Raw genomic sequence first — 27,005 nt, 5'->3', positions numbered from 1 at the left:
GGTTAATTATTTAACGCAATTTAACTTTTTAACGCTTAACTTTAAAGCTTAACTGCAGCCACTTGTGCGATAATATAAGACAATTTTCAACTATGTCTCCTCCTATATGCCACGTAGTTTTATGTTATATGTTCTTTCTTTGTATCTATCTGTCTCTCTCTTGTGTCATTGTCTTGTGTTGTCTCAGCCAAATGGTCTCAGTTGCCCGTGCTGATAAGTGTCTGTACTTCGTACATTTATGTGCGTTGTACAGTGTATATAGTATGTATAGTAATAGTAATGAGATATGAAAAAAAGTATTTTTTTTTAGCTTTTTCTTGTAAATTATGATTGTTTGAAATAAATAAACGCTTCAATTGACTCATTTTAAACAAAAGCACACAACCTGTTTTCTTAGGACGTAAAATCATCGTCCGTAAATCACACTTTGCCGTCGATTTTGACAACTGCGAAAAGTTCAACTAAAGGAAATCTGTGTATCCTCACACAATGACGCTTTTCTTACGTACGCTTTTTTTGATAAACGTAAGGAAACGTAAGAAAGCGAGCAAAAGTTCAACCAGACTGAACTTTTGCTCGCATTCTGACATTTAACAGACATAGTTACAGTCACTCACAATATTATTGCGCCAAATGTGAATTAAAAAAAATAAATTATTGCAAACCTAGGTGTGTTTTTTAATTTCTCTATATAGATTTTGCACAAAAAAACGACATCGAGATATTTTAAATCAAAACAATTTACGTATTAAAAACAAAAAAAATTTAATGATTTTTTAGACTGAGTTTTATTGTTAAAAACAATATATTTTGATTGGTTTTGTTTTTATAACTATAGGATTAAAGAATAAACAAATTTCTATGCATTTTTTAAACACATTAATATCCTTTTTCATTTTTCCACAATTAAATCAAGATAAAGACTTGGCCCAATAATTTTGTGAGTGACTGTGTTTTTTTTTATTTGACAGCAGATTTTATGTTGCAATCAGCTGTTCAAAGTCAAAGTGACAGAAGCGCGCTTTGAGGATTTCTCAACGTAACGCAACGAAGCGACGCCCTAAAGCGTGATTGTGTTTCAGCTTTAAGTGTTTCGTTGGTGGCTTCTTGTTTTGTTTTTGTTTGTTTTTTTGAGAATTTGGGTAAACAGTGGACTTTTATGAAAAATTGTAGCTCCCGGGGAGTCACGAACTGTTTCTTGAAAGAATGTGGTTTTTGTTTTGTTATGTTAACATTTTACCGTACATGCACCTACATTAGACTGATTAAAAAATTTTTTTTTTTTGTTTTTGTTCAAAGTTATACCGAAAATAAAATATTGTTGGAAATGACTTTTAAAGTTTCAGCCCTAAATATTAACATTAAGTACCGCCGCATTGCAAATTTCCATTTCCCATATGATTTACATAGGAAATATTGTTTTTTTGAGTTTGGAATTTTATAACTTTTTAACGTTACATCAAAAAGGCTAGATTTAATCATTTTCTAGTATAAAATTGAACGCTCTGCAAAAATTTTTGATAAACTGCCCCGTTTCGAAATTTTTTCTTAATTTTTTTTTTCATTTTTTTGACGAAACTTTTAGGTTTTTCAAAAAATTTGGCAAACTTTTCGAATATTTGTATTCTATGTTGTGTTTTGGTTTCACAGATCCTTTTATATAACTCTCAAACTCCTAATACTATTAGAATTTTTCAATAAATTCGAATTATTAATTTTTTTAACTAAAAATTATTTTAATTAATTTTTCGCGTCGGTTTTTTTTTTTTAATTATGAGGTGGGGAAAATAAAATAAAAACGAAATAAAATTTTAATTTAAAAATATTTTTTTTCAGCTTTTTAATTCTCAATGTTTATTACGGCAACCCTGTAAAAGCATTTTTGAGAAAGGTACATATGGCATAGAGTGCAAATGAGAGACAAAAATCCATATCTTCCCTGTACTGTCAACTTTTATAGGACAGAGTATAGGTCACTTTTAATTTTAACTAAATATGCCATTTAATCATTCTACATACATTTCAAAGCGAATCTGTTTCAAACTATAATGAAATAAAGTAAAACCGCGTTATCTAAAAACAACAATTTTTCAATTTAATGTTGCATCTTTATTTTGTCTCTCCGCTGCGCTATTTATAGTTCTATTTTCTCACCAAAAACGAATCTTCAAGATTTGTAAATTTTCTGGAGAAGTTAAATTGTCAAATTAATTTCACGAAAATACAACATCCATTAACAGATGTACAGGAAGTCCCTTAAGTATATAAGGAAAATTTAAGGCGTGATTCTTAACTATATTCCAAGAAAAAATTATATTACAGTAAAGTTCTGCGAAGCTGATAAATTAATGATGATTAAAGAAAACGCTTAATTTGGTATACCAAAATCAACGATTACACTTTAAATATTTGGTACAACAGCATTTAAAATTAAAATTATCTTTAACAACAAAAATAATTTTTATTTTTATTCTGTAGAATAGCTAACTGGGTGATCTTTCTTGATTGAAAAATTAAATGTTGTTATCTGATTGTTGCCTAATATCTTTATTCGTCAGACAGTTAACTGACTGTTTGTTAGAATATTGAAAAATCGGGTCCAAGCAAAAAAATAAATTTTTTTAAAATTTTATTAGGTACTTTGCAAATATACCTAGAGCAATACCGAATAACATTTTTTTTTTTCTAAGAGTAATCAAAAATCACCCCTTAAATTTTCCTCACCTATTTATGGAACACCCTGTAACCAAAACAAAGAACAACTTTAAATAAATGATTTTACTATTATATCTCTTTGTCATGCGCCACACCAATTTGCCATCCACATCCTACCTGCACATGAGAAAAAATTTAGAGGGTATGAAAAATTGGAGACATTCCATCCATTCGCACCAAGTTGTCAACCATTAGCTATAACAGAATGATTATTATGTACATATAATTTAGTTGAGTACGTGAGTTGTTTCCATACACCTCGTGATGCCGGTACGAGTTTGTATTCACAACAAAACAAAAAAGAAAATAGGTTATTCGTATGCATGCATCCGTGTGTTTTTGTTCCTACTCTATGTTTTGAAATAATTCCAAATAGATTTTAAAGTGCGGGAATGTTATGATTACAGCTCTTATGTTTCTCTCTTTTTGGTAGTGACGCACCCCAAACCGATTGAAACCAGCTAACTTTTTTCTCTGAAAACTGATGTTCTCCATAAATAATAGTAAAAGTGGCTTTAAATAGCAATTGGTGATTGTTTGATATTTTTTGTTTTCAGGAATGAATGCTAAGCTTACACATTCAATTCAATTTAAAGTGGTTTTTAATTCAATTTAAAGTTGTCTGCCGATTTGTTTAGCACAATTATTGTTATTTGTCAGAACTATTCCATAAAAAAAAAGAAAACAAAACCTTCCAAACAAATCTTAAAATGTCTAAATCGGATCAAAATATATTCAAGAACACCAGAACCGTATTGGATTTAGGTGAAGTTTCTTAATTATAGTCAATAAATTTAAATGTCTTTTTAGGGATTTTCGTTTTCAAAACGTGTTCATCAGTAGGTCTGTATCACACAAAAAAGCTTAGAAATGGTGTGAATTTCATTCTCATGAAGTTTGTTAGGTTTGAAACATTATTCACTGAATTTCGTTAAAATTTTTATTTTCATATTGAGTGTTTACAAACTATTCTTTTAATGCTTTGTCTGTTGAATTAAAAAATTATTATCTAGATACCCGACTAAAGGGGGTTGTTCTACAATATTAAATGAGAGAAAAAAGTCAATTTTTGTTGGTTGCTGGCCAGTGTATTCAAAATGGAGAAAACGAAACGGAATGGATTTCATTTCAACCTCAAAATCCGAATTTAGTGGGATAAAACGGTTTTTCGGAAGCATGAAATAAAAATTGTATTAAATGTAAAATTCATATGTTAGAATTTATTGCAAAACTGAAAGTGAACTTAAATCAGAAAGATAGATAGATATTTTTATCTAGTAATAATATTTTCAAAAAGGTCTGTGACCGCGCATTTTACAATTCAGAGATTTGATATAATTAATCTTACAACTGAAATATTACTTAAGGAAAAGAAACAAACAAATTTATATAATTAAGGATACATCGTCAGTTAGAACTTGTTCCTCAGGTAACAAAAAAATCAATTTTTCAACAGTCAAATAAAGCTTAGCCTCCTAAGAATAAGACTATTTGCTTCTTTCAGAGACGAATAAAAATTATTCTAAAAAATAATCTTAACAAAAATAATATGTCAATTGCCAAAGCTGTTTTGAAACAAATTTTGATGATTTGATTAAACAAAATTATGAATAAAAGTTAAGTTAAAAATAAATAATAAATAATGCAGACCCTTCCCGTTAGGAGCTTAGTCCCTCACTAAAAAAAAATAATTAAAAAGTTTCGGTTTGGTGGGGGTTTTCTTATAAAATTTTATTTTATCAAAGCAACACCCAATCAAAATATTTTAAAACAATCAGCCAATAGAAATTACTTTTCAAATAGGTATATATTTCAAAATTTTGGCACTTACAAAAAAAAAATCAAATTTCTAATTGGGGATTGCTTTGATAAATAAATAACAAAAATGAACTGCCCCCACCAAATTGAAACGACTGAAACTGAAATACAATTTTTTTTTTAAATGTTTAAGTGGCTCTCTGACCTCCTTAGCAGTGGGTGGTGCTGCGTCTTTTTTTTTAAGTAGGTATACTATAATAGTTATGTAAAGTTATTTAATAAAAAAATTCAAATGTCTTTTTATAAAAGTATCATGCGTAAACGGATTGGAAGAATCACTTTAAACATGAAATCTTACTTGTTGCTTGATATTTTTTAGAAACTCACGAGATAATTTCAAAGTTGTTTTTTAACAAAAAAAAAAAAAAAAAAAAAAATGGATATATTGGTTGGTAAAGCGGTCTGAAACCCGTGAAATACATATCACTTCGCTCATAAGGCTTGGGAGTAGCACCCACAATTTCTTCTTGTTCTTTAAAGATTATAAAATCTCATTTCATAAAACTTTTTTGAACATGATTTTATAACAGGTAGGAGATACACTTGATTTTGGGTGTGCTTTTATTGTTAGACCGAGAGTTGGCAGAAATTTTTAGTGGTAGTTCATTCAGGGAAGTACCTACATATATACAATTGCAATGTCAACAAAGAACCACAGCTTTTTTTTTGTTTAAAAAAATCCTTTAAACTTCTCATGTGAGTTTCAAAAATATCAAACAAAATTTTAAGTTTGAAGTAAATCTATCAATCCGGGATACTAACATAAAAAAAAATCCTCAACCTTCAAGAAATTCGTTCTATTTGTTGTGCCAATGTGTACCTACTTACAAGTGGACCCTCAACAGCACAAGTGTGCAGACAGTATCAAAATCTCGAAACAAAATTTTCACTCAGTGACAAAACTTGATCTACAAAGTCCGCAAAATATTCCTACAAACATTTTTGTATATCAAAACCATTTTACATCTCAGACCTCTTTTTCGTTTTCATAAATAATCCTTGAGACCTCATCTAAAAGTTTCAACCAATCCCATCTTCTCTTTGGCTTATATATTAATGTTTGACCAATCAGATAACATCTCTTCCATTCCATTATTGTCATTATTTCACAACGTTCCTCTTATTGTTGCCAGATCGAAAACAATACCAAAAAAAAAGCCTCCACAAAATTCCTAACATTTGTATTCGTAACATTTGAATAGTCGCTCGTATCATAGTCGCTCGTATAGTCGCTCGTAACATTTGTTTGCGTATCATAAGCGCTTTCCCATTCATTACACAGCCTAGTCCGATCAATCTAGAAATTTTATCAAAGTTAATTTAAGTACAAAATTTTTTGATGCAGTTAGGTTCCTTTGATGGAGAAGAATATAAAACCACAGTTTTACACCAAAATTTGATATGGCGTATCCCCGAAAATGACCTCTGACCCCTAGGTAGTACGGAAAAAGTGCTTTCAGTCGAATTTAATAAAATTTTAGTGTGTTGTAGTTCATGTGAAGCTCATAACAACTCTCTATGGATGCAACCCCCTTGCCCCAAGTATACCTCCTCCTTAGCCCCTTACTTACCCCCTTTTTAACCCCATTTGTACCCTTTTAATGGGTTGAGTACGATAACTTAGGGGCCCAGAACTGATAACGGTTTTTTGAAGAGGAGTTCAATACAATAATTTTTTTCTATAGAAGGGGTGATCTGTCTCCTCCCCCTCCCCCGTTTAGGTGGGAGCGGCAATTTTCAAAAAAAAATATTTCAATTAAAAAATTATTAAAAAAAAATGGCAACACTTACAGCTATGAATGATACCATTTTCAAAAGCCAGAACTGCACACTTTATTTTAATTTATAAAACAAGTTATTTTAAAGAATTGTTTTTGAAATAATCGATTTTTCAGTGTTCAGTATTTTTTAAAAACTTTTTTTCCAATATTTTTCCAAAATCTATTATTTCAAAAACAATTCTTTAAAATAACTTGTTTTATAAATTAAAATAAAGTGTGCAGTTCTGGCTTTTGAAAATGGAATCATTCATAGCTGTAAGTGTTGCCATTGTTTTTTAATAATTTTTTAATTTAAATATTTTTTTTTTTTGAAAATTGCCCCTCCCACCTAAACGGGGGAGGGGGGGAGACAGATCACCCCTTCTATAGAAAAAAATTATTGTATTGAACTCCTCTTCAAAAAACCGTTATCGTTAAGTTATCGTACTCAACCCATTAAAAGGGTACAAACGGGGTAAAAAAAGGGGGTAAGAAGAGGGCTAAGGAGGGGGTATACTTTCGGCAAGGGGGTTGCATCCATAGAGAGTTGTTATGAGCTTCACATGAACTACAACATACTAAAATTTTATTAAATTCGACTGAAAGCACTTTTTCCGTATTACCTAGGGGTCATGGGTCATTTTGGGGGATATGCCATATCAAATTTTGGTGTAAAACTGTGGTTTTATATTCTCCTCTATCAAAGGAACCTAACTGCATCAAAAAATTTTGTACTTAAATTAACTTTGATAAATAGTGAAATTTTGTCTAGGATGATCGGGCTAAGCCACACAAAAAAAAAAATAAAAGTTCTGACCTGGGGTTGCGACTAGCCGATGAACATTTTGATACATTCATAACACAGCCACACAAAAAAAAATAAAAGTTCTGACCTGGGGTTGCGACTAGGTTTTTCATATAGTTTTTGGGTCGCTGAAACCGAATCCGAAGTCCGTTTTGCCCCATCACGTCAGGTTTTCGAGATAACCTCAAAAAATGTCACGAAAAAAAAATTTTTTTCTTTCATCTGGATGTGCGAATATGTTAATCATATAGTTTTTGGATCTCTGAATCCAGATTTGTACTTAAATTAACTTTGATAAATAGTGAAATTTTGTCTAGGATGATCGGGCTAAGCCACACAAAAAAAAAATAAAAGTTCTGACCTGGGGTTGCGACTAGCCGATGAACATTTTGATACATTCATAACACAGCCACACAAAAAAAAAAAAGTTCTTCAGGTTTTTAAAACATCGAAACTCAAAAAAAAAGTTCCTATCTGACATTTTTTGAGGATATCTCAAAAACCTGGCGTGATATGGCAAAAAAAAATTCGGATTCGGTTTCAGCGACCCAAAAACTATATGAAAAGTCTAGTCGCAACCCCAGATAAGAACTTTTGTTTTTTTGGTTTTGACATTTTTTTGAGGATATCTCAGAAACCTGACGTGATAGGGCAAAATTGACTTCGAATCTGGATTCAGAGATCCAAAAACTATATGATTAACATATTCGCACATCCAGATGAAAGAAAAATTTTTTTTTTCGTGACATTTTTTGAGGTTATCTCGAAAACCTGACGTGATTGGGCAAAACAGACTTCGGATTCGATTTTAGCGGCTCAAAAACTATATGAAAAACCTAGTCGCAACCCCAGGTCAGAACTTTTATTTTTTTTGTGTAGCTGTGTTATGAATGTATCAAAATGTTTATCGGCTTTTGCTTTATTATATTTCTCTTATTTTTTTAAGTTTTTAAGATGTAAATCAAACCATGGTGGTTCATTAGATTTGCCACGACCTCTCTTAAGTGGAATTGTTGTGTAAAAACAGTCGAAAAAGGTTACACAGATATATTGTAATTAAAAATAATTGATTCCAGTCGATTGTAGGTAATAAATTATAAAGGTTCAAATAGTAACATTTACTAAAATGAAATTTAAGTCTGTTTATAGGGTTTTGCTAAAGAGAACATAATTTTAGTGCAATATACAAGGTGCTTCAGGAGTAATGTGCCAAAAAGCTGGAGCGTGTAGGATGGGTCGAGACAAGAAAAAAATTGTATAAAAAGGGGGTCTATTCCCCCTCCCGTTTATTAAAAATCAACGTTTACACCTACAATGACGTGCTATACCTTTTTGTAAAGCCAAAACCCTCGTCTTTTATCTTGTTTTTAAATAATGCTAATTTATGATACAGTTTTTCAAAAATTAGGTTTCAAAATCAGAATTTCGAAAAAAAAATTCAAAAAAAAAATGTTTGTATCAATTTTTTTCAAAATTTTATGTAATTAAGTACTATTTTAGTTTTCAAAATACAAACTCTTATTTGTTAAAAAAAAAACAGAAAACCGTATCCGAAAATGTCTTGTCGTTTCCGAGAAATTAATAAAAAAACAAAACTACTTTTTTCTAAGAAACCGCATTATTTTTTGTTTTTACCTGGCTGCACTTGTTGGTAAGTTAATTTATGAAACATTAACCTTTCGACTATTATTTTTTTAACATTAAGACTTTAATAAGGACACAATTAAGTGACGCAGAGTTGTATTTACACAGAACTAATAAGTTTTTTTTCATTAATAACACCTCAAAACTGACCTGTGAATTTTTCTTATTGTTTCTGGGGCGCCCTACGCCCCAGCTGTAAGGGCCTTAAGGCAATAAAATTGCATTTTTTAATGCAAAAGGATTAAAAAGATATTAATTATGCAGTTGATAGTATCAAAAGTATTTTTTAAATCATATTTTCTGATTTTTTAAGGTTTCAAGAGAAAAATTTTGTACTAGATACTATTTCAATTCTCTTCCTTATTTTTTGTATTTTCTTGCTATTGGTATACCTTTGAGATACACATTTCTGTTTGTTGTTTTTTTATTGAATAAAATTTTGCGATTTTATTGCCTCAAGGCCTTTACAGCTAGAATCCATGGGCGGCGAGCACCGCAGACATAGTAATAAAAATTCTCAGGTAAGTTTTCAGGTGTTATCAATGAAAAAATCAAAAAAAAAAAGTTCCTATCTGACATTTTTTGAGGATATCTCAAAAACCTGGCGTGATATGGCAAAAAAAAATTCGGATTCGGTTTCAGCGACCCAAAAACTATATGAAAAGTCTAGTCGCAACCCCAGATAAGAACTTTTGTTTTTTTGGTTTTGACATTTTTTTGAGGATATCTCAGAAACCTGACGTGATAGGGCAAAATTGACTTCGAATCTGGATTCAGAGATCCAAAAACTATATGATTAACATATTCGCACATCCAGATGAAAGAAAAATTTTTTTTTTCGTGACATTTTTTGAGGTTATCTCGAAAACCTGACGTGATTGGGCAAAACAGACTTCGGATTCGATTTTAGCGGCTCAAAAACTATATGAAAAACCTAGTCGCAACCCCAGGTCAGAACTTTTATTTTTTTTGTGTAGCTGTGTTATGAATGTATCAAAATGTTTATCGGCTTTTGCTTTATTATATTTCTCTTATTTTTTTAAGTTTTTAAGATGTAAATCAAACCATGGTGGTTCATTAGATTTGCCACGACCTCTCTTAAGTGGAATTGTTGTGTAAAAACAGTCGAAAAAGGTTACACAGATATATTGTAATTAAAAATAATTGATTCCAGTCGATTGTAGGTAATAAATTATAAAGGTTCAAATAGTAACATTTACTAAAATGAAATTTAAGTCTGTTTATAGGGTTTTGCTAAAGAGAACATAATTTTAGTGCAATATACAAGGTGCTTCAGGAGTAATGTGCCAAAAAGCTGGAGCGTGTAGGATGGGTCGAGACAAGAAAAAAATTGTATAAAAAGGGGGTCTATTCCCCCTCCCGTTTATTAAAAATCAACGTTTACACCTACAATGACGTGCTATACCTTTTTGTAAAGCCAAAACCCTCGTCTTTTATCTTGTTTTTAAATAATGCTAATTTATGATACAGTTTTTCAAAAATTAGGTTTCAAAATCAGAATTTCGAAAAAAAAATTCAAAAAAAAAATGTTTGTATCAATTTTTTTCAAAATTTTATGTAATTAAGTACTATTTTAGTTTTCAAAATACAAACTCTTATTTGTTAAAAAAAAAAACAGAAAACCGTATCCGAAAATGTCTTGTCGTTTCCGAGAAATTAATAAAAAAACAAAACTACTTTTTTCTAAGAAACCGCATTATTTTTTGTTTTTACCTGGCTGCACTTGTTGGTAAGTTAATTTATGAAACATTAACCTTTCGACTATTATTTTTTTAACATTAAGACTTTAATAAGGACACAATTAAGTGACGCAGAGTTGTATTTACACAGAACTAATAAGTTTTTTTTCATTAATAACACCTCAAAACTGACCTGTGAATTTTTCTTATTGTTTCTGGGGCGCCCTACGCCCCAGCTGTAAGGGCCTTAAGGCAATAAAATTGCATTTTTTAATGCAAAAGGATTAAAAAGATATTAATTATGCAGTTGATAGTATCAAAAGTATTTTTTAAATCATATTTTCTGATTTTTTAAGGTTTCAAGAGAAAAATTTTGTACTAGATACTATTTCAATTCTCTTCCTTATTTTTTGTATTTTCTTGCTATTGGTATACCTTTGAGATACACATTTCTGTTTGTTGTTTTTTTATTGAATAAAATTTTGCGATTTTATTGCCTCAAGGCCTTTACAGCTAGAATCCATGGGCGGCGAGCACCGCAGACATAGTAATAAAAATTCTCAGGTAAGTTTTCACTGAAATAAGGAGACAATAAAGTGATACAGTATTGGATTAACCCCTAATTGATCAACTTTTTTCATTGATAACACCTGAAAACTTACCTGAGCATTTTTCTTACTATGGCTAGGGTGCTCGCCGCCCATGGATTCTAGCTTTAAGGGCTGTCAGGCAATAAAATAGCAATTTCTTCATAGAAATTGAATAACAAATAATAATGTACATCCAAAAGATTAATCGAGGACAAGAAATGGCAAATAGGAAGGAAAAGAACTCAAATGTTATCTAGGAAAAAATGATTCTCTTGAAACCTTTAAAAATCAAAGAATATGATTTAAAAAGTCCTTTTTTTTATTTTGAACTGCTTGGGCAAGTACTATTTCATTGTTTTTCATTAAAATAAAACAATTATACTGCCTTAAGACGCTTACAGCTAGAATCCATGGGCAGCGAGCACCCCAGCCATAGTAAGAAAAATGCTCAGGTAAGTTTTCAGGTGTTATCAATGAAAAAAGTTGATCAATTCAGGGTTAATCCAATACGGTATCACTTTAATGTATCCTTACTTAAGTCTGAATGTTTAAAAAATAGTTGACGAATGGTTAATGTTTTATAAATTAATTTATCAATAAGTCCAGCCATGTAAAAACAAAAATAAAGAGGTTTTTTTAGAAAAAAGTAGTTTTGGTTTTTTGTTAATTTCTCGAAAATCACAAGATATTTTTCAATCTGGTTTTCTGTTTTTGTTTAAAAATGAAGAAAAGCATCGAATTTTAAAAACTAAATTAATACTTAATTACATGAAATTTTGAAAAAAATTACTTTGAAATTTTTTTTTCAATTTTTTTTTTCAAAATTTTGATTTTAAAAATTAATTTTTCAAAAACTGTGCCATAAAATGGCTTTGTTTAAAATGTTTGTAAAAGACTAGGGTTTTGGCTTTACAAAAAGGTGTAACACGTTATTGTAAGTATAACCGTTGATTTTTAATAATTTTTTTTCCAAAATAAGTCAATTTTTTCTTAAATTGCCCCTCCCCGCTAAACGGGGGGGAATAGACCCCCCCTCCCATACGATTTTTTTCTTGCCTCGACCTAACCTACACGCTCTAGCTTTTTGGCACATTACTCCTGAATCACCCTGTATTTTTAAAACAGCATGTTGTTGAGAAAATATATACTTTAATTGGATGTCGAAGTTGGGTAAATGATGAAAAAAATGAAATTTTTGAACTTTGACAGCTTATAAATTCTAGGTGGTTTAAACGAGTTACATGTTTTATACATTCTTCAAAAGGTATATTTATCTCCTATCAAAAACTGTAAAAAAATCGAAAATGGGTAAAAATTTGACGAAGCTAGATTTTTTTCAATGGTTGGTTTTTTCCAAATTTCTCGTAGACCCTCAAAATTTCAAGTTATCATAAAAAAACCGTTTCTCAATGTCTTCGGATTTCAACGATTTTTTACTCAGCCATTTTCAGGTCAATTTCAGATTTTTTTACAGTTCTAATAGAGATGGGAACTATCGAATAAAAACTATCGATATTTTACAACTATTGATTCATTCGATAGTTTTAATTCATTCATTTAGTTACTATTTTCATTCGAATAGTTTTTTCATTCGATAATTTAGTAACTATTTTCATTCGAATAGTTTTTTCATTCGATAGTTTAGTTACTATTTTCATTCGAATAGTTTTTTCATTCGATAGTTTAGTTGCTATTTTCATTCGAATAGTTTTTTTTTATACGATGGTTTTGTCATTAAAATAGTTTTTTTTTATTTGATAGTATTTTCTTTTGAACATTATTCTTATTCGATAGTTTTTTCATTTGAATAGTTTTCTTAAACGACAGTTTTTTCATTTGAATAGTTTTCTTAAACGATAGTTTTTTCATTTGAATAGTTTTTTTAAACGATAGTTTTTTCATTTGAATAGTGTTCTTAAACGATAGTTTTTTCATTCAAATAGTTTTCTTAAACGATAGTTTTTTCATTTGAATAGTTTTTTCATACGATAGTTTTTATTCGATAGTTTATTCGATAGATAGATAGATAGATAGATAGATAGATAAAATTCTTTATTTCATAAAACAAGGTTTACAATATTTATTCCTAAGAATAAAGACGTGGCAATTCTGCCGTCTGCCTGATATGACATTTCATAATAAAGAAAGAAAGAAATATATTGAAAATATTGAAATAATTTATAAAAATTGGCTAATGAACAAAATTCAATAAAATAATAAAAACTTATTAAATAAGGAAAAATTTAACAATTAGTTGAAAATATAAGTAACAATTTTGAAGTGATTTGAAACACAAAATACATTTTTTTCACAATTTATAAAAACTTTAAACATGTTATCAATTTTCAAGTGATTTGAAACACAAAAATAAATTATATATGTACGAGTTCATAATAATAACACAATAATGGTATGAGTTTTACAGGATTTGACTCTATTAATTTTGCAGTGATTTGAAACACAAAATAAAAATAAAATAATTTAAACTGCAATAGCTGGGATAACTTTAGAATTTCTCATAAGTAACTATTCCGAAAAGTCAGCGCATGTTTACAATATTTGTATAGGTTAGACCACCCTTGGGCACCATTAAGTATTTCGCGCAAACGAATTTGGGAAATAAAGCTCTCATTTAAATGTAATCTTCTTATCTCTTGAAGTATTGGACAAACCGCAATAAAGTGGAGAGTGTCTTCAGCTTATCTTCTGTTACACAAACCACAAATTTGTGAGAGATCAGGGCGATGAGGCATACAGTTGAGGCTAAGCATTTCAACCCGTGCTCTAAAAATGTAGCTTATAGCTTCAGCCGATAGTTCGTTGGTGAAATAGTTGTTTTCCGATTGCAAGTGGTGGTTGAGAGTTCTGTATACGTTTCTGGATGTAGTTGATGATGCTTTGGCTTTGTGCTGGATGTAGGCTTTTTCATCTATCTTAGAAATAATACTTTCAAACAAAGCTGGCCATTGGTCCACATTTGACTCCGTCGGTAAAAAGTTCACATCGTGAGATAGGGCAAGCTGTTTCCATTCTTTAAAAGGTGTTGTATTGGTAAGTTATAGACGCAACATGATGGTTTTGTGCAGACTTCTCTCTTCTCTTTTCATAACTCTTACTATGTAATCAGCGTTAGTTTTAAGATTTTGAGTATAAATTGGCGTTATACCAGACTCTACATAGATTGCATAACTCGGAGTTGACGAAGGCAATCTAAACAGTCGTTTGAAAAAATGCCTTTGAACGGCTTCGAATTCTTCGAGAGGCAAGTAACCAAAAACTTGAGCACCGTAGCACATACAGGTGTTGACTGTAGCATGAAACACACGGTATTTAGACTTAATATCAACTTGTTGGTTTGCAAAAAACTTGGGCCACATCAAGTTTAAAGCTAGTTTAGCCTCAGTGCTTTTTTCCTTAACATGTTTCAAAAACTTCAAATTACTTGTAAGTAAGACTCCAAGATACTTAAATTCCTGTACAATGTCAATTGGTATATTGTTGAGAGACCATTGTTCTTCAGGCAATCTCCTTCTTTGGCGAGCTTCAAAAACCATTACCTTCGTTTTTGTAGTGTTAACCTGAAGACCCCACATCTCGCAGAAGCTTTTAAGTCTATTGATTTGCAACTGGAGGCTGAAAGGGTTTTCAGCCAACAGAACTAAATCGTCGGCATATAGTAGGACTTTAACTTGAACGTCAGCAAACAATATTCCTCCTGGAAGCGCATCACATACATTGTCAATAAACAAGGCGAAGAGAATTGGGCTTAAAATACAGCCTTGAGGAACTCCCGTCGTGGTTTCGAACCAGTCCGAATATTCAGCACCATCCCAAACCGTAGCAGTAGTAGACATCAGAAAGTTTAAATACATCATCAAAAACTTTCGGGAAACTCCTAAAGATGAAAGCTTGTAAATCAGAGCCTGCCTATTTACCCTGTCAAACGCCGCTTTGAAGTCAACGAAGCATGCTTATAATTTGTTGCCCTTCTCTATAGATCTCCTAGCTATACTGGTGAGAGCAAATATATGGTCCATAGTCGAAAAACCCGGTCTAAAACCAGCTTGGAACATGTTCAGTAGATGGTTGACCTCAACCCACCTTGAAAGTCTTTCGTAAAGAATTGAAGCCAAGATTTTTCGCATCGAGTTGAGAATTTTCAGGCATGGTTGAATCTCCTTTTTTAAAAATTGCGAAAATTACTGCTTTAGTGAAATTGAGTGGCACATACGAGTTATCATAGAGTCTATTAAAATAATCCAACAAATAGTTTTTCAATACATCAGTACTATTTTTTATTCGATAGTTTGTTCGATAGTTTTTATTCGATAGTTTTATTCGATAGTTTTTATTCGAATGAATATGAATGAATGAATGAACTATTTGATAGTTCAAATCATTCAGTTACTACTATCGATAGTTCCCATCACTAGTTTTAATATCCATTATCACGAAGAATCAAAACAATGCAATGAAAAAAACATATATACCCATGAAAAAATCTAGTTTTTGAGAACGGGGGAAATTTTAGGATATGCACTAAAAAACATACAATCTTGGAATAAGTGCTAATAGGCAAATTTTTTGGTTTCTATCTTTGCTTGAATATTTTATAACTTATGTCAAAAATCTCATGTCTGCAAGTCCTAGTTTTCCAGGTTAAACTAAGTTAGGTGCAGATTTAAAAAAAATAATAAGAATACTTAAAATTTTTAAATGTAAACCAACATAAGCCACATGATTTAAATGTATTTTTTAACACTTATTTAAAAAAAAAACTCACAAACAAGCCAATCTGACCTTTCCTAAAAAGTAATGCACCTCATTCATGTTGAACTGACACAAAAATCTGAAGTGTTGTTTTTCAAGTTTTTTTAAATCTGCACCTAATTTTCAAACCAGGAAAATTAGGAAATGAGGACATGAGATTTTTTTAGATTTTTGACATAAGGTATAAAATATCCAAGCAAAGATAGAAACCAAAAAATTAGCCTATTAGCGCTTATTCCAAGATTGTACAAGGATGTTTTTTAGTGCTTATCCTAAAATTTCCCCTTTTACAAAAAATACATTTTTTCATGGATATGTATATTTTTTTTTTCATTGCATTTTTCTGATTCTTCATGATAATGGATATGAAAACCTTCATGCAAAATTTGGCTCCTCTACCATAACTTTTAAAGGTTTTTCGGTAGTAAGTTTGCAACTGTTATAATAATGAGTTGACAGATGAAAAACAGGTATTACTTTTTTTCAGAGACGTCAGATTGCCTTGATTTTAGATTTTTTGGAATCAGCACTAAAAAATACCTCGAAGTCATATACCTTCCTAGTGACGATTTACTTATTTAATTTAAATTTTATTTAACAGGTTTAATTGTACCCTTTCAAGTTATAGTTTAATTAACCCTTAAAAGCTTACCTTATTTTGTAGTACGTTTAAGCTAACCATTCGTCAGCGTTGTTAGGTAGTTATTTTTTTAACCGAAGAAGCAAAAAATTGATTTTTTACACACGGGTTATACGAATTGAGAATGCAGTCGGAAGCTCTTTTTTCCGAGAAAACAGAAAAAATAAAATTGGTATTCGTCAAATCGACGAAGGTTAGCTTTCTAGGGTTAAATTTTATTACACAATTTTTATTGTTAATTGAAAAAAGGTACTTTTTTGTTTGTACAAAACTACTAATTGGATCTTAAAGACATTCACTTCATTCATTCTTCGTTGTACACCACACAAATGCATTGTTAAACATCACTTGCCATGGACTTTGCTCAAATTCACAACCTGCTGGTGTATAAGGCCACTGGTACATTTGACTACATCTCTCTGGATGTGGCATCAAAGCTAAATGCCTACCGTCTTCTGAACAAATACCTGCCACTGCATCAATACTGCCATTTGGATTCATTGGATATGACTGAGTGGGAGCTCCATTGTCATCAGCATAACGCATAGTAATGCATTTGTTTGTTTTTAATTTTTTCAAAACATCATCCGTTCGGAATGAAAATCTTCCTTCACCATGAGCAACCCAACATCCCAGAACTGAACCTTCCAAGTTTTTCAACATCATTGAGTTACTTTCTTCGATACGAAGTGTAGACCAACGGCATTCGAATCTCTCGGATTTATTATGTAGAAGTGCAACATCAGGAATATCAACAGCACCTTTTGCTGCTTGATCATTTTCAACTGAGCCCACCCATCCGATGAGGGACATTAGTTGACAGCCATTGCAAATACCTAATGAAAACGAGTCGGGGCGCTTTCTAAATACATCAAACTGGGGAGCTAGATGCTCATTAAACATTATATTAGCCGCCCATCCTTTACCTGAACCTAATGTATCAGCATAGCTGAAACCTCCTGGGAATACGATTCCTCTATACTGTTCGAGAGTAGTTTTCTTCATCAACAAATCTGACATGGTTAAATCATGAACTTCGAACTTTGCTTTTAGCAAGCACGATATCATTTCACGGTCACTATTAACTCCTTCTTCCCTTAGAACTGCTACCTTAACACTCTTCCCTAGTCGACTTAGCTTAACTTCGGGATCCAAATTGGCAGTGCAGTTATATTTGGGAGCAGTTCTATAATTTAAGCTATTGAATTCATCAACAGCACATTCAGCATTTGCTTGGAGTTTTTCCAATTCGAAACTAGTGTTCTCCCATTTTTTGAACAATGTTCTGACATCACTACCCAATATAACATTACTACGACTTTTAACAATAATGCTTGAATCAAGTCCAAAACCAGTTGATTTCCCAATGCAATAAACCGGAACATTTTCGCTTTTGAATTCGTCCATTACTTCTTGAAGGTATTGACCTTCCACTTCAAGAACCCATCCAGCCTCTTCTGCAAACATAACTCCAAATTCGATTTTGTCTTTGGGAACTTCTTCAAGTTTAACTGAATCTTTATCAAGTTTTTCGAGAGCTCCAGTCATATCGATTTCAATACCTGAGATTCCAGCAAATGCCATTTCAACAAGAGTAACAATCAAGCCTCCATCGCTAATGTCATGACCTGCAAGTAGTTTCTTCTCTTTTAGGAGTTTTTGAGTTATATTGAATGCTTTTTTTAGAACTGTAGTTTTTTCTACATTTGGACTATACATTCCCTGCTGGCAATATGCTTGAGCCAGAGCTGATCCACCCAATCTAAAAAGTCTTTCGATATTCACCCAAACCAAATGACCAATATTTCCTTGGGATGGTGCTTTCAAATCTGGAGTTATTTTTACTCTGACATCAGGACATGGAGCGTAGGTTGAGATTACCAGGGTGCCAGGTGATTTAACTGTTTTTGAATCAACACGTGCTGCCATGGATAGGGAATCTTTTCCACCATCTACAGCGATATTCAGCTCCTTCATAATTTCACACATTTCCCTACAAGCATCAAATAATTTCGCCCCCTCGCCGGGAAGCTTTGCTGCCCACATCCAGTTTCCTGAGCATTTTACATCCGCCAACTCACTTATTCCAACAAATACTAAATTCGATATAGCTTCAGCAACAGACATACGTGCCATTGCAGCTGCACTGATAAGTCCCTTAATAGGCTGAGTTCCTATGGAAGTTGCAATACCTTCGTGTCCAAAATGAGAGACTGCAGTTAAAGCGAAATCAGCAAGTGGTGTATGCAATGGTCCAACACATTGCTGTTGTGCTATGAGACCAGTTACACAGCGATCAACTTTGTTGGTGAGAAAACGCTTACTTCCAACAGATAAAATGCTAAGGACTCGGTTTAAGGTACTTGAAAAACCAATGTTTTCATCGAGCTTCAAAGGATTGAGATTCTGTTTGGTACGTTCCAAATCATATCTACGTTTTGGCATATCGCCTAAAACATGTTTCAAATGCAAATCAAACGGAACTGGACCGTAGTTTTCAATTTCTTCACGGTTTTCGTATTTTTCGAAATCTGCTTCGGTCTCTAAAAGAGTGACATATCCATTTCCTGTAACAAATCCAACAAAACTGATTGGACAACGCTCTCGATCACATATATCCTGAAGTATTTGCCGGCTCTCTGGTGCACAGAGAATGGCATTGTTTTCTTGGTATTCAGCGCCCCAGAGTTCTAGTGCAGTGATTGTTGGATCACCTAGTTGGAATTCTTTGGAAAATATAACAGCTCCAGCAAATCCTGATTCGACTAGTTCCTTGAGAACGTTGCCATTGCCTCCAGCACCCTGATCATGAATTGCTAGAATAGGGTTGTTATCTCCCATTTCTACACATGCCCTGACAACGCGATTCAATTTGTTTTCCATTTCAGCATCACCTCGTTGAACAGCATTGAAATCTAAATTGGAACTGTTGTCACCTTGAACTTCCACGGAACTTGCAGCTCCTCCACCAACACCGATACGATAGACTGGTCCGCCAATTTTAGCTAAGAGCATGCCTTTTTCGGGATCAGTCTTTTTCCTCATGCTGGAACTCATTGTACCCAACCCAGCACTGAACATAATGGGTTTAACATACTCATTTCGTTCTTGTTGTGGGTCTTCGAGTCCATAAGAAATTACAAATCCCGATATAACAGGTTCTCCAAATTTGTTTCCATAATCCGAAGCGCCATTACTAGCGTCGATGAGAATTTTAAGAGGCTTGGCAAACGATGGTGGATATTTTGAACTTCCACATTCAAATGGTAATGTGTAACCTGGAATGTTTAAACTACCAACGCAATAACCAGCTGTACCCGCAATAGTAAGACCACCTCGACCGACTCCCTGTACATCTCTAATTCGTCCTCCAGTGCCAGTTGTAGCTCCACTAAATGGAGCAACCGCTGTTGGCATGTTATGAGTTTCGGCAGTAAATATCAAATCGGACTCAACCTTTTGTAGAGTAACCTTTCCTGGTCCAGAACAGTTTTCTGGTTGCAACGCAAGATGCTCAAAACCCTTGATTGCACTACTGTTGTCCCCGAATTTGATGGTATTGTTAGCATTGGTGTGTAACTGAGTATCCATAATCATTTTAAACAATGATTTCTCCTCCTCTATTCCATCGACAAACATCTGCCCGCGGAAAAACCAATGACGAGAATGTTCACTATTACTTTGGGCGCAGTCAAAGAGTTCCACAGTAGTTGGATTTCTATTAAGAGTGTTTTGGAACATATTTGTATAATAATTTAAATCCCATTCTCCAAATGCAAGTCCTAATTCTTCATTGACTTTTTCCAACGCTGATCTTCCTTCAGTTAAAATCGGAACTATATGCCAATCACGTTGTTGTTTAGGAAGTTGCTCATTAAAACTTTCTACGGGTAGATTTTCTGGTGTGTATTGACATTCGGTCATGCGATCCGATAAAACTTCTATTATTTCTTCCAAGTTCGTTGGTTTTCCAATGAATTCAATTAAATATTGACATTTCAATTCGATTGATATGATTAAGACCAACATTATGACATATATTAACACAATTGGTAGAAAAGGCCGTTGAAAAATTAAAACGTGGACCGATTTCGATAATAATTGTTTTTTCATTGGTTTCGCTCAGAGATGATTCATTTTTTAAATTGTCTTCTTTTTGTGGATGCTTGAGCAGCCATCGCAAAATACTTTCAGTTTTTTCATCACATACAAAATTGGTTGTCTCTACGTGGAAGCATTTTTCTAGCTTTAAAGAACATACTTTGTTCTCAGGGGTTTGTAACTGCTTAAGAACTCGAGTTACATGTTGCGCATCGAATAGTCATCTTTCAAAGGAATATTTTCTTATTTTATTTTTTTAATTAAAGCTTTGATTAATATAATTTTTAACAACCGTCTTTCTAGAATAATTATTGCAAACTGGCTGACGAAATCAACTTCTACACCAGTTGGATTCTTGGTTTTAGCAAAAACAAAAAAGTATTTTTCCAAGATAGCTCGACTGGTCGCTATGATGCGCGATCAAAATTGTTTTTATTTAAAACAAAAAAATTATTATAATATTCTCAAATAGGGGTCACTTCGTTGGGGGTTATCATTATCAACAAACACTTGTTATTTTCTTAGGGCTTCATAGAGAAAAACAAAGCTTTATAATTTGGCACTAAGCACGTCAGCGAATTTGAGTCCCATGTGCTCAGTCAGAGTGGTCAGTATTTTCTCTCTTGAGTTATTTTATTAATTTTTTTCTTTATATAGATGGAACTATATTTATCAATTGTACTTGATCTATGTTGTTTATTTTAGTTATGTCTAGAAAATATTAACAATTAATTTAGAAGCTATTTAAATGAAATAAAATTTTGCTACAAAAAGATCAACCACATTTTCTCTTGGCAAAGATAGAAATATTTGTATATTTATTTGTAAAAAAAAGCTACACCCGCGATATTGGAATTGCCCTACTATTTTTTGTGTTGCCTTGTCGTTAAACGTGCTAGCCCCTTAGAAGTTGGTTCGTCATCATTATTTTTTTTTAGATAAGTCACATTTCGATGATACTGCTGTTTCTGGACCTGTAAGTTCACTACCTTTTGCGACTGACTACTTTGTAAATCATCTTTCTATAATGTTTGGTTAACTGTCGGAATTTTATCATGAATATTGTGGCCAAATAATAGCTCAGGTAGAGTTTTAAGTGTTGTAGAATGAGGTGCATATCTGTACATTAGAAGATATTTTTGCAAATCGACATTCCAATTCCCTCCGGCTGCGGCGTTTTGACTGGTTGTCAAACGCTTAAGTATTGAGTGATTTTGCAATTCTACTTCTTCATTTTGTTGCTGCCAGTAAAGAGTAGTACTAACTTACTATCTTGATGTTAATTTCATCGCAATAGTTTTTAAACTCTTGTTGTTTAAACGTTGTCTACTGTTATCGAAAGAGGTAGTCAGAAGCGAGCAAAAAAAAATGGCAATCGTTTAATAGTTTCCAAGGTATTAATTGTATTTAATATTTCTATTTAAAAAAAACCGACTGTAGTAATCTACAACCACTAGTAAATTATGGTCTAATGGCAATGGACCAAGGTTATCAATAGGTAAATGTTTTCATGAATATGTCGGTACTTCTTTCTTTTTTATTAAATCAGGTGCATATGGATCAGCAACTAAGTAGCCATAACACATTTATACAAAACCTTCTGTTTGTTGATCCATCTCTGACAACCATGCTTTTGAACGTAAACCACGCACGTTTCATTGCAAAACTCGCATTTAAAGGCTTTACCTAAAAGGTTTCATTGATTCAACCCATATACAGGGTGTCCCAAAAGTAAACGTCGAAACGAAAACGGTAGATAGTGTAGGTGGTGACAGTTATCAGAAAAATAATTTTCTTAAGAAATCCGACTTTTTTATTAGGTAATTTTTCCATATTATTTAAGTTTTTGTATTCTGAAAGGTTCTGAAAGGGTACAATACTTAAATAATATGGAAAAATTACCTAATAAAATAGTCGGATTTCTTAAGAAAATAAATTTTATCTCGGTTATTTATGGAATATTCTCAACAATGTTATACCATTTTGAAAAGAGAATTGAACACACCAACTTTTAAGGTAACTTGCCGAAACATCGTAGTGCATTTTTTTTACACTACGGTTCATTGAATTAGAGTCATGTAAAATTTGTTAGTACTAAGTTGGGCAAAAAAGTAATATTTGCGTTAAAACTGATGCAGCTGAGTTAAAATTTTTGAATGCATTTGGTAGCAGGGTTCCGTAACAAAAGAAAAAATGAGAAAACTTAAGATTTGTAGTCACGGCACATGAAAAACCGTCACAGGGTGACCATTTTTTCGACTTTTTTTCAAATGCCTATAACTCACAAAATAAATGGGTGCGATTTTTTTTATTATTTTTCTGATAACTGTCACCAACTACCCTATCTACCGTTTTCGTTTCGATGTTAACTTTTGGGACACCCTGTATTTTCGTTAATGGCTGTAGTGTCTTATCATATGATTTTTTAGTTCGAGAAACGCTTTTTCTTCAGTTCAATCTAATCGATGAAATCCTGGTCTGAAAATTAAAAGTCTGAAATTGACTTAATTTGGAAACAATATTATTAAAAATCAACGGCTATACGTGTTTTATTGTAAGTATTTAAGTACTAATTTAGTTTTTAAATTCGATGCTCTTATTTGATTTTAAACAAAAACAGAAAACTGAATCCAAAAATATCTTTTTTTTTTTTTTTTTTTTTATAATAAGCGCGCACTAAAGGGATTAATGTACCCTTAATATGGTGAACACAGTACGAGCATTAGGAAAATAGGGAGGGGTTTGAAAGGAGATACCGATGAACATTAGTTTTGAAGTTCTGAGTTCTGAAATGGGATGGGAAAACAGAGGCGGGTAACGCGTTCCACATTCGTGTAGTGCGGCTGAAGAAAGAATCTCTGTATTTGACGGTACGTCCGAAGTTGGACTCTAGGGTAAACTGATGAGCATTCCTTGAAGCGCGAGTATTACGGTTGAATTGTTTCAGGGGAGGAATGCAACTAGCTATTTCATCGGAGCACTGCTTATAAAAATAACGATAGAACAACGTGAGACATGAGACGTTACGACGGTGCTCGAGAGACGTAATTGTATCAGTTATTGATCTATCACCTATCATTTTTATAGCTCTATTTTGTATTCTATCCAAGAAACTCAACGAGGTTATTGGAGCACCTGCCCAGATGTGGGAGTTATATTCAAGCTTTGGACGAATGTACGCCTTATAAATAATTGCTAGATCAGACGGGGAGAAAAATTTCTTGCATCTTCGGAGGAAACCTAAACATTTCGCAGCGGATTTAGCGGTGTCAAATATGTGTTCATTCCACAGGAGGTGGTTTGTAATGCACATACCGAGGATGGAAAGCTTTTCGGTTTCTTCGATGCAAGTACCACTCATGGATAGTGGCATGGGAGACATGTTCCGCTTTAATGATAGTAAGCAGCATTGAGTTTTGGAAGCATTAAATTCTACGCGATTTCTTATTCCCCATTGGACAATGCTATTAAGATCAGAATTTAATGAGTTTATCATATTTAGCCGTTCAAGATCCACTTCCGAAGAACTTGGGCGAGAATCAGGAAACGAATATGAAAAACTGAGGGTACTATCAGCTGCAAAACAGTTGAGTGGATTAGAAGTTTCAGACAGGAGATCATTTATAAAAATGAGAAAGAGAGTCGGAGACAGAACGGAGCCCTGTGGCACACCAGCATTTATTTTGTGGGTTTCAGACTTGAATCCATCCAATACGACTTGTATTGAACGGTTCGAAAGGTAATTTCTAATCCAACGAAGAAGAGATTCATCGACGCCAAAAGCACGCATTTTCGAAAGAAGAGCTTGATGCCAAACTCTATCAAATGCCTTTGAAATATCAAGTGCAACAATCTTACTTTCTCCAAAACGATGTAAAGATTTGTTCCACTGCTCGGTGAGATAAACTATCAGATCACCAGTGGACCTGTTGCTACGAAAGCCGTACTGCCGGTCATTAAGAAGCTTCCGTTCCTCAAGATATTTCTTAAGTTGAAAGTTAATCAACGTTTCCATGACCTTGGAAAGAAGGGACGTAAGTGCGATCGGTCGGTAGTTTGAGGGTGAGGAAGATTCGCCTTTTTTAGGGATAGGCTGGACAAATGCTGTTCTCCATCCACTCGGAAAGAGACCTGTAGAGTAGGACAGATGGAAAAGCTTACGCAGTGGTTTTGCCAGCGTGGAAGAACACCTCTTCAGAACGATGGGGGGGATACTATCCGGGCCAGCGGATTTGTGTATATCAAGATCTTTAAGAACTCTTGCTACTGTACGAGTGCGAAAGAAGATTTGTCCCATGAATCCGTTTACGCGCTCAAGTACTGGCGGAGTCATGACACTATCAGGCAGTGTTGAGTTGGCAGCGAACTGCCTCGCAAGTAGGTTAGCTTTGTCAACAGAGCTAACAAATGGAGTGTCATTGAAGACGAGCGTTGGAACCGACGACGAGGTAGTGTTGCGAATATTTTTTACAAATGACCAAAAATTTTTACTACCTTTGGGACATTGTAGTATTTTTTGCCTTAATTCTTGATCATGCAAAAATTTGGTTCGTCGAATATGGGCGTTGCTGGCCTTTCTAGCTTGTTTGAACTTTTTTCGGTTTTCCTCAGTGGGATTGGCTTTATAACACCGAAAGCTTGCCTCTTTGACCCTGATAACCTCTTTACAGCTCGAATCAAACCATGCATTCTCTTTCGGTTTGATTGTTTTAACCCTATTCGGGATAAAATTTCTCATTCCGGAGAGAATTAAATTTGTTATCATATCAGCACTGGAATCAACGTCACTATCGAGGAAGCATAGCGACCAGTTAAAGTTTTTGAAGAATTCGTTGAGTCCTTCCCAGTTGGCTTTCTCGTATTGCCAGACGGTTCTTCTTGGTGCTTTTTCTTTAACTGGGTTTGTTTGACACGAGAAATTCGCTGATATGACACAATGGTCTGATGTGCCTAGAGGCGATAATACACTAACAGTGTATTTATCAGGGTCAGAGGTAAGAAACAAGTCTAGAGTGTTTTCAGCTCGACCATTAACGTCCGATATTCGAGTCGGCTCGTCGACAAGCTGAGTTAGGTGGTTTAACTCAGCAAAGATCTCGGCATACCTTCCTTCGGGTGTTGTCTGGCCAGAAAAGCGAAGCCACGAAGAATTGTGTACATTGAAATCGCCCGTAATAACGATTTCAGTGCGAGGATAAAGGGTAACAATCCTTTGAATGGAGTCGGACAGAGCATCAAGTTCGTTAGAAGTTGAATTACTGTCCAGATTGGGGCTCCGATAAATAAAACAGGTATGAATGATGCGCTTATTAACCGTGAATTTAAACCACATGAAATTAAAATATGTGTTTGTACATGGACCGTATTGTGGTTGAAGTTGGTATGCGACATCGTTTCTAATATAAACGGCGAGACCATGGTGGGAAAAGAATAATGGCACCAAGCTATACCCAAATAGATTAAATTCAGAACAGTCTGTATTTTCACCTATTTGCGTTTCACTCAGTGCCAAAACAGCTGGCCTGTTTTGTACAGTGTAAATATACACGTCACAGAAATTGGATCTTAGCCCACGAACGTTGGCGTAGTCGACCCTGAATTCGTAAACCATTTCAAAACTCAAAACTATCTAAAACCTATTCGGACAATTATCTATAATGATTTCATTTACTAAAACCCAATTAAAACTTCACAAAAACAAATTGTCACTAGTGTTATGCCTAAGTGACAATTTGAGCTGATCCGCCCCTGTTGGCTATTCAGTAAAAAAAATCAACAATATATCCGAGTCAGATTTATAACAACTCTGGTACTGCAAGAAGAGTTTCCACTCACAATACCACAGCTATTATAAAAAAACTAATTGTGAAAGAAGAAAGGGGAGGGAAAAAGAAAGGATTACTCACTGTGCTCATTGCCATTTAACACATCGCGACACAATTTTTTTTCTCATCATGATCACTGGTGGATGATTTGTTTTTGCTGCTTGTTGATGAGCAGTTATTGCAGTGGTGGATGTTGTTGTTGTTATTATTTTTTTTGTGTGTGATGATGGAGAGTGATGTGGTGGCTTAATATTGTTTGTTGTTGTTTATTGCAGTGGTTTATTTTTTTTTTGTATTGTTTGCATGGAGGTGGTATGATCGCGCTGTACACATACACTTGTACATATGGTACTTGCACTTTAATTTAATTATTTATTTATTTTTTTTTTTTTTGCACGGCGCGATTTTTGTAGGGTTTTAGTAATTTAATTTAGATGGATGGATGGGTTTTAATTTAATATTTATTTATTTTTGTTTTGTGTTTGATTGAGTAGGTAGGACAACATTAATAGAGACACAACGAGAAAAACTTAATTTAACGAGACTTGACTTTCACAACGTGTGTTGCCGATGAGAGGCAGATCGGCACTGGATTTTCTTGTCATTTTCGAGAAATCAACACAAAAACCGAAACTAC

At 33.3% G+C, this 27,005-nt stretch overlaps 2 protein-coding genes across 6 annotated transcripts in view; one reads left to right on the top strand and one right to left on the bottom strand.

Annotated features, from left to right (window-relative positions):
- Window positions 1–27,005, top strand: part of LOC129906451 (probable phospholipid-transporting ATPase IA) — a 371,220-nt gene that overhangs the window by 35,444 nt on the left and 308,771 nt on the right. The window contains exons 1-2 of one of the 5 annotated variants that reach the window (XM_055982236.1): window positions 1,811–2,985; window positions 3,273–3,480. The exons of 2 other annotated variants lie outside the window; for them this stretch is intronic. Coding sequence is in view for 1 of the 3 variants with exons in the window: in XM_055982239.1 (XP_055838214.1) it covers window positions 3,426–3,480 (55 nt within the window). In the remaining 2 variants the exon portion in view is untranslated. Of the gene's footprint in view, window positions 1–1,810; window positions 3,026–3,272; window positions 3,481–27,005 lie in introns of those variants that run through there. 2 more of the 5 variants (XM_055982235.1, XM_055982239.1) reach the window with 2 other exon arrangements.
- On the bottom strand, window positions 16,679–20,760 carry LOC129906139 (phosphoribosylformylglycinamidine synthase-like; the record flags this gene model as incomplete). The annotated part of the gene is given in 2 exon segments (XM_055981787.1): window positions 16,679–20,436; window positions 20,438–20,760. Coding segments are annotated over 2 exon segments (4,017 nt in total), but the record flags the coding sequence as incomplete, so codon positions are not given.

This window comes from Episyrphus balteatus, chromosome 1, assembly GCF_945859705.1.
Source record: "Episyrphus balteatus chromosome 1, idEpiBalt1.1, whole genome shotgun sequence".
Classification (NCBI taxonomy): Eukaryota; Metazoa; Arthropoda; class Insecta; order Diptera; family Syrphidae; genus Episyrphus; species Episyrphus balteatus.
This window is presented reverse-complemented; position numbering and strand designations above follow the sequence as displayed.